The sequence below is a fragment of the Berghia stephanieae genome, chromosome 3 (genome assembly GCF_034508935.2).
Source record: "Berghia stephanieae isolate SIO BIC M18660-M18661 chromosome 3, UCSD_Bste_1.3, whole genome shotgun sequence".
Classification (NCBI taxonomy): Eukaryota; Metazoa; Mollusca; class Gastropoda; order Nudibranchia; family Aeolidiidae; genus Berghia; species Berghia stephanieae.
In genome coordinates this window covers 69675363-69687552 of record NC_088362.1, presented here as the reverse complement: position 1 = coordinate 69687552, position 12190 = coordinate 69675363, and the positions used below count along the sequence as shown (strand labels likewise).

Here is a 12190-nt window from a genome sequence, read left to right as displayed (position 1 = left end):
ATCATCATCATCATCATCATCATCATCATCATCATCATCATCAGGGGCAGCGGTACGGTCTTTGGTTGGCACCCGAAAGGTACCGAGTTCGATCACCCGCCGCTGAGTGGTCTTGAGCAAGTCACCTTGCCCTAACTAAATTTGCGGCGCTGCACTGCGGCTATCGCTTGGGTTATTCCAGTCTTCCCTTAGAATAGACCCGAAAGACGAATCTCCCCTATGGGATGAATAAAGGGAATTATGTTTAATTTATTTATCATCACCATCATATCAGCGGGATCATCATCATCACCACCACCACCACCACCCTAATAATAATGGATAAAATAAATATCAACACATTTCAATGTAATAATCAATCTAAAATCAATCAGTGCTCCTAAAAGACCCTTTGATTTCTTTGTCTAATTCGTTCCATACTTTTGGAGTCCCGACAAAGAAAGATTTTCAGCTAACTATAGTTTATATATGGGAATATTAATCAGTCGTTTATATTGGAATCGGAGTTGTCTAGCAGGTGTATTAGTTCAAAGCGCATTTCCAAGGATTTACCATGCTCAATGAACTTCACAATATTTTATTTAATTTATTCCTCCGGCACGCCATATCGACCATACATCCATTTCGTACAGTAGTACCGATCGCTGTTTGGAGTCTTTTTGTATTAAAGCTCTTTACAATACCCGTCATTGCTTATAAGATAAGAATACATTCACACCTGAGTCAAGTGCCTGACACACGGACTTAACGTCTGGATCACAATTTTCAACAATCACTGTCACTCATCCGGCCATTGACAAGGCTTGATTTTGTGACAAGAGACACCGTACCACTGAGCGACCGAACAAATAATCACCATCTGCGCCATCGTCATCATCATCATCATTATCATCATCCTCATCACAGCCGTAACAGCCAGCAAAACCACAATCATCATCTTCGGGTCCGGTCTATCCGTGTGGGGGGTGGGGTGGAACCTGCTAAAGTATTTCATTTTTTAAACAGAAACACGATAATCATCATCATCATCATCATCGTCATCCATTGTCGTCGGCATCGTTATCATCGTATCCGGGCAATCCGTGTGTGTCTGGGTGTGGAACCTGCTAAATATTATTATTATCTACCTACCTAATAAAAACACACCATTCTTGTTCATTTATTTTTCAAATAATGAAATGAATGGCACGACCTTTCCCGCACACACAAGAGGCGATGACGACCAGTGACAAATTATGGGAGGTGGGGGCGGCCGACAACTTTTGGCGCGACATAAATATGAAATGTTAAGGTGACAGCGGGATGATGGTGGTGGGAGGGGGGGGGGGGGGTCTCAACCCTTCACCATCAACAACTGTTTGATGGCGTGTGTGTGTGTGTGTGTGTGTGTGTGTGTGTGTGTGTATGTGTGTGATGCGACGAACGATCATAATCAAGGCTGCCAGACAGCCAGATTTCTTCTTGCCCAAGTAGTCAAATAGACCCCAAATAGCCCAATACCACAAGCATTCTGACTCCCTTGAAAAACTCATTTGTTTTGATTAACAAAACAATCGACTACAGTTGGATAAACTTATCTTTTCATTTTTTTTAAATAAAAGATTTTTTTTTTAAATGAATAATAATAGAAAAGCGTTTCTTAGTAACCAATTTTGAACTTGGCCATCTGGCAGCCCCCATCATAACCAGCTGCAGTCAAGCCAGCCACAGACATAAGAGAGGGAGGGGTATGTGAAGTTTCCTGTGGCAAACGAGTTGCTCGTGTTTTTTTTTTTTCAAACGAATCACTGCTCGATGACGTCACTGACTCGAAACCCGCCCGAAACCGACTCGATTTTAGAGGACTCGATCGAAAACCCGCTCGATTTGATCGTTTCAAACTCGACCCAGCACTAATAGATATTGCGTTCCGTTCCTCAGAGTGCAGCGTCCGAGTGATTTTTAATTTTCTTAACGAACTGTGTATTCCGCACATCAGTTTGCAGAATATACAGCTATGTATTCCATACACCTGAAGAGATTATAAAGGCTAAACTGTTTGGCCAGTGCGATAAGGCGAGGTGGCTAGTTGTTTTAGCACAGCGTAACTGTAACCGGTGAGGGGCCAGTTCCTTTCTAAGCATATTTTCTTTCTTTCTTTTTTTTCTGTTTTGTACTCCCTTGGCAAAAATTCTTAAATTTCAACTTAAAAACGTTGATACCATTCCTGGTGACACCAGACGAGAAGTTTGAACGACTTGTAACATTTTTGGATTTATTTACTTTTACTCACTTTTAAGTTTATCATTTTAATTTCGAACAAAGTGAAGACTTTGGATACGAGAACCTCTTTCCTAAAAAAAAAAGAAAGACAGCAACCAAGCTGTAGTTTAATTCGTTCACCTGTAATTAGGGTAAATAGACATTAATTTTAAGCTGACTACTGCGTTTCTCTTATAATGCCAGGTTCTGGCGAGATTTGTTGGGACAATGACCACTTTGTACTAGGTGAAATTGTTCAAATTCAATCTGACATAATTTAAAGATGAGAAATCTTTTTAAAAAATTGATTTCACAATTTAATTAGTTACTACTTTGTTATAATAGTTATTGAAATTAATCCACTAAGTAAGCTATTGAGTCAAAATGTATTGCCTTGTGCAGTCCTTGTACGTAACAATATGAGTCCGGAGAAAAGCAAAACAAAAACGAACAAGCAAACAAGAAAAAAAAAAAAAAAAACAAACAAACAAACAAACAAAAACAAGTGAACAACTTTATAGTGATAGGGTCTTTAATATTTTTAAGGGAGCGTCAGTGAGTGAGCGAGTGAGCGAGTGAGCGAGAGAGAGAGAGAGAGAGAGAGAGAGAGAGAGAGAGAGAGATAGGATGTGGAGGAGAGAATAGAGAGTGAGAGAGAGGTTAAAGACTGCTTTGTACTTGTTCTACGCACGGTTTTTTAGGCTCATGTCCTTATTTATAAGGTTCCGGACTTGGAACACGTTTTGCTTATGCAATATCGGCCCAAGCAGCAAGGAAGATAATGGGATCTACATTCTTTTTAGCATTTTATTTGGGTTTTTTCCATACTCACCATATTCTATGAAAATGATCTAGGAACTTGTGGAAAGACTCCCCAGAGCTGAAAAAATTTCCCACCATTCTAGATGCATGTACCCAAATGAGTGAACACATAATACACGTCCATTTTTCTGACCCTGGGAGAATATCACCAAACCCCAGACCGCTTCTCGACCTAGTGGGAACCCTGAGAATCTCATACTTTTACCAATTTTAAGTTAACCCTATATTTTTCATACTTACCATACATGAAAATAAAGCATAACTATGCTCAGACCTTTAAAATGATACCCAACATTGAAAAAATTCAGTGAATACAACAAATAGTCCAATTCTACGTGAAAAACTTCAAACTTTCCCCATCGCCACGAGATAGACTCTGATTGAGATGCTGGTTGGGAGGCAGATCCCAAATTCTCTTATTAAATTTACTTCGAATGTAGGGCAAGTAGGAATATTTGGCCTGAATTCAATTTTAATAATATTTTTTCAAGTGAACAAGTACGTTTCAATGCGGCAAATTTTAAAAAATATTTTCATCTTCCATCTAATGATCCAGGATCAAAGGAAGTACTACATCGGTACCGTTTTAAAAGACGTGCACTTATTTGCTGGGACAATTTAATTGTAATGAAAATACTCTCAAACTAAAAACAAATATTTCCCATTACAACAATGGTTTAAAAAAGAAGATAAGCCAACAACTGTGTTCGTTTATCAGACTTGCAAACATGGGAACTTAGGTTCTAACATAAACACTAAATAATAGAGCAATGCCCGTGAAGAAAATGAGAAATAAATAATTACAATCCATCGTCAAAGGAACCAAGACTGGTTCCGGGTGCAGTCGAAATTATTTTTTTCTGACCTCCCTGTCCATCCAGTAGTGCTTGGTAGCTGGATGTGTTAGATCTGGCGGAAAGTACTTTACGATAGGCTAGCGTCCTATTCAAAGGGTAGCAAGCAATTGTTATTCTCCGATACACCCTACAGAAACCGGGATTAACTCTGGCCCTGAAGGATCAAGAGATACGAATGTTTTCACGTCGCCCGAGACCTTAACACAAGAAGAGGCTTCAGTCCTCGAGGCAAAGCCGTGCTTGAGGCCAAACATTGTCAAAAGTGGCCAAACAATAAGTCTGATCTCCTTGGAAAACGAATCGGTTTTGATAATCACAAAACTTTTAACGGACTAGGAAAAAAAAAAAATAGATGTTGATTTGATTAATTGTCGAAACAATGTTTTTGTGTGGTCAATTTTGGCCATGCCCATGGCCATCTGGCAGCCGCGGTAAGAATCTCATATAGGGTAAAGACTAAGGGAGTTAATTTTTGACATTTTACACGGTTCAGTCCCTTGATTAACGTATTATATGTCTTCAAAATGGCGACAAATACTTTCAACACAATGGACCCTGTATCGAAAAAACGCTACAATGACGAAATTGAATGTAAGAAAGAGATTGATCCATATGACATAAAATCGGAAAACTGGACAAAGACTTATCAAGACTTATCCTTCAATCACGTACCATATCTCTATCTATCTATCTATCTATCTATCTATCTATCTATCTATCTATCTATCTATCTATCTATCTATCTATCTATCTATCTAACAATCTATCTATCTATCTATCTATCTATCTATCTAACAATCTATCTATCTATCTATCTAACTATCTATATATATATATATCCCCCCCCTCTCTCTCTTTTTCTCTCTCTCTCTCTCTCTCTCTCTCTTTCTCTCTCCCTCTCTCTCTCTAAAATATCTCTCTCCATCCATCTCTCTCACTCTGTGTTTGTCACTGACTCTCTCTCTCTCTCTCTCTCTCTATCTATCTATCTCTCTCTCTCTCTCTCTCTCTCTCTCTCTCTCTCTCTCTCTCTCTCTCTCTCTTTCTCTCTAATGTAAACAACGCGATAGGAAGTTACAGTGTTCTCAGTTCAAGGGAAGCAACTGTGGATTGAACTGATAGGCTCAGTATCAAGGTTTTCAGTATCGATTAAGGTAACAAGTATAGACGATATAATTTGGTCCTTTTTAAATATTTTTATTTCCGATGTATTGGATACAGATGAATACACACGTATGTATTCAGAACACTGGTATATGGTATACATAGTTCCTTTTCTTAACTCTTGTCAAAACAAATTAAAACCGGTTCTATAATAATTTATTTGACTATAATGACGAATATTAAGACAATATTTCATAGCCGAAATAAAGGCCCATTGTTTCTCGTCATTATTTTTATTGGTGCCTGCTCCACTTCATTATGAGATATAACATTATTATAACTCTTTCTCACAACAAACTTCCATCACCGTACAGCCACTCAATTTCTCTCTCATGCTAACAAAATTAATTGCACAAGTACTTAAGTAAAATAATAAATTTGAGAATCATATCATATTTCTTTCATATCTGAAGCATACACATTTTTGTTGTTGACATTTCTGTTTGGTTAATTAACCACGTTTAAAACATATCTGTTTCGATTTTTGTGAGAAGCAAGATAGGCGTCTGGTTTGTATTGTATTGTGTGTGTGTGTGTGTATGTGTGTGTGCTTGTGTATGTTAATAGTTAATGAGTATGTTTCAGCCAAAGTAATTTGTAATTTAAGCGCTTAGAGTCTGGTGTCTCGGAGTTATAGCGCTATATAAGTTTTCAGTATTATTTATTATTATTTAATAACGCGCCAACGTACCGTTGCTTCAGATCATTCACCATCTAAAATGGCGACTCCCTTGATGTCTTTGCCCGATCAATCTCTCGAAAAACGAAAATACGTTGTGCCTTGGAAGTCACGGTTTGTGGCCTGCGCTCGTAGTAAAACATAGGGGTTATTTAAGTTAAAATACAAAATATCATACTCTTACATTCTAAGATAATCATACATTTCAAATGACACTACGTTCGATTCCTCGAATTAACTTATTGTCAATAATTGTCCTACTTTCACTTTCGTTTTTACCCCTTGTTGGCTAGGAATAGACACAATTGATTTAATTGTTGAAGTCTGGGGTTTTCTCCTATCTTAACTTATACTTATAGTCATAATATTATTATGCGATTTCTGCAATACCTACCCGAAGCAGTAACGTAGTAATTCTAAGATTGATAGACTTAAAGCACTTGATTTTGGTATGATGGTGGAGTGGAGTCGGAGTAGATTTAGAGAAAGTAGCACTTTGTTGACCTTTGTAAAAAAATCAAATTGGGTTGAGCTCAATGAAACCTATATCATTATAGAGTGCTTTTCAACACGATTCTAATGATATAAAAATTGTGATAATCAGAACAACAGTTATGTTAATGTAAAGGCTGAAAAATGTTCTTCCATTTGCCTCTTGATGGTCCATTTGCCTCTTGACGGACTTTGTGATTTGAAACTGTTGCATTTCCGGTAGTAATAGTAACCACCATTGGCCTAATATGGCCGCTAAGATTAAACTAAGGATTTAGCTGGAACGAATTTCAAGGATGCGGTATACAACTTTGTCCTGAATTTAATTTTCTTAAAGTCACTGGAATTTTAATTTCTAATTTTTAAATTATCCACAGCTACATTATACCATTGTTTATCCACAAGCATTGACTTAAACATATACAACACCAAACGATAGGGTAATTCCTCCTGAAGAAAATAAGACATAAATCATTAAATCCATCCAGAAACAAAAAATATAAATTTTTCTGAGACCCATCACTCAAAAGTTTTAAAAAATCGGGTCACAGCCACTAGCCCATTTATCAGCTTACTGCTGGAGTGCCAATGGTCGTTTACCAAAGCACCTAGGAGTATGGACTGGATTGTGTATATGAATTATCGAAAGGCCTTTGACACAGTCCCACACTATTGAATAAATTCAGAGCATACAATCATACAAGTTGGGTAATAAATGATTAGTTGACTAGAACACTATATGGCAAGACGAAGGCAACAAGTAGAAATTAATCAGGGATCAGGCATTGGACCAGTTTTCTTTGTCATATATAAATGAATTCATTGAAGTCTGACATTGTCGACTCATCAGTTTACCTCTTTGCTGATGACACGAAAATATTCAAAATCATAAGAGAAGAGAATGGTAGGAATATATTGCAAGATGACCCGAGGGAACTGGCCTCTTGGAGTGATACATGGTTACTCAAATTTCACCCAGATATTTGAAAATTCCTGCATTTGGGCAAAAGTGAACCAAGGGAGGACTTCATTTTCAGATACACTTTAATGGGTATTCCACTGACACAGATTCTTGAAGAAAAGGACAATGGTGTCACCATAGATGACAAACTAAATTTTGATACACACGTCAGTGTAAAAGTAAAAAAGCCAACTCATGTTTGCCATCACCAGACGCTCACTCTAATATTAATATCGAGACAAAGAAACATTCCCATCCCCCACCCCCTACAAAGCGCTTGTGAGATCGCACTTGGACTATGAAAGCTCAGTTTGGTTTCCTAACATACAAAAAATACAATGAGCAAATTGAAGGTGACCAAAGGAGGGATACAAAAGCTACTTCGACTAGGATCGATATATTATGAGGAAAGACTGAGGAAAGTGAATTTACCAACTTTGAAATGCAAAAGATAAAGGGGGGATGTGATAGAACAATTGAAGATTACAAGACAAAACAGAATTTATTAATCGGAGGAAAGACTTTTCAATACAAAAAGAGTTCGATGAAGAGGACCTAAAAGGACCTGTGCTGGAAACAATCCATATACTAACGTAAACAATCCATATGTATCCATAAGTAGTAAGAAAGACCCATCCCAAAAAATCGAACAATCAAATAGATCGAACCTCCTTTACTCACTGATTCGAGTGTGCATGAAACCGGAGCCTCAACTTCAAATTCGCTTTTCTCAAAACTTGGTTTTTACATTGCCCAAACTTACTTCAAAAGTTCATATCAGAGCAATGAGAGATCAAAATTGTGTAAATTTTGTATCAAATTTTCAGGCATAAAATAGGTGCAATAGGTACATAATGCTTGGGTACAATAAACCCAAAACTTGAAAAAACTTGACTCAAAACTGTTTCGAATCAGCAGGATAGGGAGGTTAGAGCCGGAAATTGTTAGCATGAATGACAAACGTTCTTCATTTTTTTTAGTGAAAGAAAAACTTGATCCTGTTTTTTTTTTCCTATTGTGTAAGATCAAAGGAAATACTTTAAAAACAACTCAAAATATTGTCCATCACAACATGTTAAATCAATAATTGCATTGGGTTATCACACCTGCTAATATGTGCACATAAGTAAATAACCATATTTGGATTTGTTTATTTTGTCCATCTATATGACATTGGTGGGAATTTTACTCTACTTGCAGATAATTCTGTATGTTTGCTCTTTCGGACTTTAAAGTTTAGATAAGTTGTCAGAATTCAGCAATGTATGCCCAAAATAGCACAAATATAGTTTCATTCCACTTATTCCTAACATTGGCGACAATTAAGATTTAATTCCTTTGTGTTCAACCAACAGATTTTTCCACATCTAAAAGGATACGTTAAATCATTGGACTGTTTATTTAAAATTTGAGACATTTAAATAAAACTTTGTTTTGCTTTGCACTTTTATTTAAAATTTGCTCTTTTTTGTATTCCCAGGCAGCAAAAAACACATAATTTTTTTTCAAGAAAACAGATTGTTGTTTTTTTAATATTATTTTTTTTATTTCTAATTTTAGTAAAGAATTCCTAAAAATTTACCATGACATCTACGGTGAAGATGAGCACCTCCATCTGAATGCTATCAAACGAATTACGACTTGGAAATCAAGGTGAGTGAATTCAAGATTATGTTGGTGGTGCTCTTTCTTCCAATCTTTCTTATTTCATTCATAGGTGGAAATTCATCAAAATTTGAGATTAAAATAAGATCTAGAAACATGAATATTTTTGTGAGAATGCCAACCTCAAATTTTATTTTATTTTTATTTTGTTTAGAATCCGGGAAAATTTAAAATTTTTTTTAATGATTTGAAAATTTTGCAGGTATGAGGAAGGAGATGTTAGTAATTACACTAGATAATTTGTCAAATATAGTTTGAGTTCAACGATAATCTCCTACAGTTTGTATCATGGGAGGGAAATTCTCTCTCTCTCTCTCTCTCTCTCTCTCTCTCTCTCTCTCTCTCTCTCTCTCTCTCTCTCTCTCTCTCTCTCTCTCTCTCTCTCTCTCTCTCTCTCTCTCTCTCTCTCCTCTCCCTCTCCCTCTCCTCTCTCTCTCTCTCTCTCTCTCTCTCTCTCTCTCTCTCTCTCTCTCTCTCTCTCTCTCTCTCTCTCTCTCTCTCTCTTCTTGTCCACCTTCCTAAGCTACTTTTTCTCCTCATCTTCCTCCTGCTGCTGTTGCTCCTCCTTACATCTTTATCTTCATTATTCTTGTTTTCTACCCTCTTTTTATATTCTTCTTATTCATCCTCATCCTACTCCTTCTTCTTCTTCTTCTCCTCCTCCTTCTCTTTCTCCTCCTCCTCTCCTCCTTCTTCTTCTTCTTCTTACTCCTCATCCTCTTCTTCCTCTTCATTAATCTCCTCCTCATTCTGCTCATCCTATTCTTCCCCTTCTTTCTCTTTGTCAACTTCCTTGTCCTCTTCTTTTTTCTCCTGGGTATAATCTATTTTATTTCTCCAGCATCCGCTTCACATGGAAAGGGACCGAGATCGATCCTGGGTGCAGTTGAGATTTTTTTCTGACACCTCCCCCGCCCCACACTCAGCAGTGATCGGGTAGCTGAGTCTGTTAAATCTGGTGGAAAGTACTTTGCGATAGACTAGCGTCCTATCCAAGGATAACACGCAATTGCTATTGTCCATTTCACGCTATAGAAACCAAATAAACCCTGGGTCCATGGGCATAATGGCTCTGAAGGACTTTTTTCTTTTAATTGGTGCTATGCGCTTAGTTAGAAGAGTCATAACATCCGCCAGCCGGATATAAAGTACCAACATACAAAACAATGTGTAACCTTAAACATTTATAGTCTGATTAATACTATTTAGTAAGAACTTCCATAAAAATGGCTGGCTAAAAATAACAAGGAGTTGTGCGACATCAATTTCTTTCTATCAATAGAGAGGCTTTCAGCCTTCAGAACCTACAAGATAAGTAACGAGTTGTGGGGCCTCCTGAACCTTTGAATTTGAATAATACTAACAAAAAAGGTGAAAATGGAAAGGCTTTGGGTGGAAACAGCACAGTCTGATTGGAGGTTATCATTTTCTTTAAAGAAAACAACGAAAGTTATTGAAGTGGGGTCCTAATCCAGAAAATCTTGGTTTTAAGTTCAATTTTAAATCAACAAATATACCCTTCTCTCCAAATTTTGTAAAATAGTAAGGTTTTACTCCCCCTTCCCCTCTCCTCTCCTTATTGTGAATGTGTGTCCTGTCTAAAACTATGCAGACCTGTGATGTGATTTTTGAAATGTTGGGTTTCAAGAAAATTCATCATAAGCCTTTCTTTGTTGACTGTTGTTTTTCTTTTTCAGGGCTGGATCCAAGTTGTCAGTTGCAGTGGAGAATACAGGCCGTCTGTTTGACAGTATCTTAAACCACAAAGTAGCCTTGAGGGAACATCAAGTACATGAGAAGGAAGATTTACTGCGGGCAAGTTATGGTGTTGCAGTCATAAGGTCAGATTTTAAGATATGGGTTTTACAAAGCTGTCAATTATTATAAATTATTTGTAATTTTACAAAATTGTCCCAAGACTTTACACCATTGCAAATTTGATTTACTTAAAATGACATGTCAGTACCAATTAACCCTTACTGTTTCTACTGTAAGGAATTGTAGGTGAATTACATTTACATTTTTAAAGTGAAAATACTAAAAATGATAAATTCCATGAACTGCAATCATTAATTTAAAAAATGCCTACTTGACAGATTTAAAAGACAAATTAGATGATTTAAGTGGCCTTTTAAGAAGGGTCTAATTCAATTTTTGAGGCACCCTTCTCTCACCCTCAAGCAAACAGAACGTTATCAATCCACATATAATCAAGCTCTGACCTCCTCGACTCTTTGCATTCATTTGATCACTCACTAGGTACTGTTATACCGATTATTGTCCTTTTTTGCAAGGTAGCTTTCAATTTTCTCTTACATTCTATAATTGTCAAGTAAAATCCTCTAAATTACAAGGTTTTTTAAATATCTAAAAAGCAACATCTGCTCATTTAGTTGTGATCCAGTGATCCAAAGATGAAGGTGTTAACATTTTATTTTCCTCCAAGACTAATGAATTTTTACTATGTAAAAACTAAGTAAACACTTCCCTGATCTGTTTGCATTGAATTCTTGTTTTTTTTTTTTTTAACTGTCAGGTTTGTCAACTTTGTAACAGAGAGGGGTCAAACCAAAGCAGTTGCTCAACCAGTGCATATTGTGGCCAGACAGGTACCAACCATGAAGATTTTCTTTTTCTATTTGTTCCTTTTCTCTTTTTTTTTCTTGATGAGGGAGCTAGATTGGCTTACTGTCATTATTGCATTGTTAAAGAAAATGTATTTATTCGTTCTGCCACTGATAAGAAATTTTAGAATTTTGATACAATTATTTTTATTATCAGAGCCAAACGTAATAAATTTGATAAATAAAATGAGTCTTGTGTCTTTTATGGACCAAAAAGTATAATGAAAATGCATAGAATTAAAAATACAGTAACTGTCTAGAGGTGTCTGTACAGTGGTGTTGCAGTCTTATTGTTGACGCACAACATAACCTAAAATTGGTGGAACGGTTATAGCTAATAACTAGACATAATAGTTTTCCCTGAGGAAAGGCATTTTACTTGGTGATTGGGCCGTTGGGACAGTTTGATCTGCTTCTCCAAAGGGTTATTTTGGCTTTAAAAGACCGCTTTTTTAATTTAATCAGCTAAAATCTGCTGATGGGTAGTACAAATATAGTGTGAAACACTTAAGCCCACATTTGTGCGTAAATTGAAAACAGTTGCCAAACATCTATATTTTACAAATTCTCAGTAAGATACAAGGTCATGAAAGAAGAGCACCTGTAAAGATGAACTACAACTCAGCAAAATTTATGTTACTTCCCGTTTTTTGTGCCCCTGTTCTTATATCACTGCAGTCAGTAT

At 36.6% G+C, this 12190-nt stretch overlaps 1 protein-coding gene across 2 annotated transcripts in view; it reads left to right on the top strand.

Annotated features, from left to right (window-relative positions):
- The first annotated feature begins 5782 nt into the window (after positions 1–5782).
- Positions 5783–12190, top strand: part of LOC144968322 (ribosomal biogenesis protein LAS1L-like) — a 17667-nt gene continuing 11259 nt past the window's right edge. Inside the window, exons 1-4 of one of the 2 annotated variants that reach the window (XM_078906571.1) lie at positions 5783–5877; positions 8777–8869; positions 10579–10722; positions 11418–11490. In XM_078906571.1, coding sequence (XP_078762697.1) covers positions 5804–5877; positions 8777–8869; positions 10579–10722; positions 11418–11490 — 384 coding nt within the window. In that variant the 5' untranslated portion in view covers positions 5783–5803. Of the gene's footprint in view, positions 5878–6490; positions 6557–8776; positions 8870–10578; positions 10723–11417; positions 11491–12190 lie in introns of those variants that run through there. The other variant, XM_078906572.1, reaches the window with a different exon arrangement.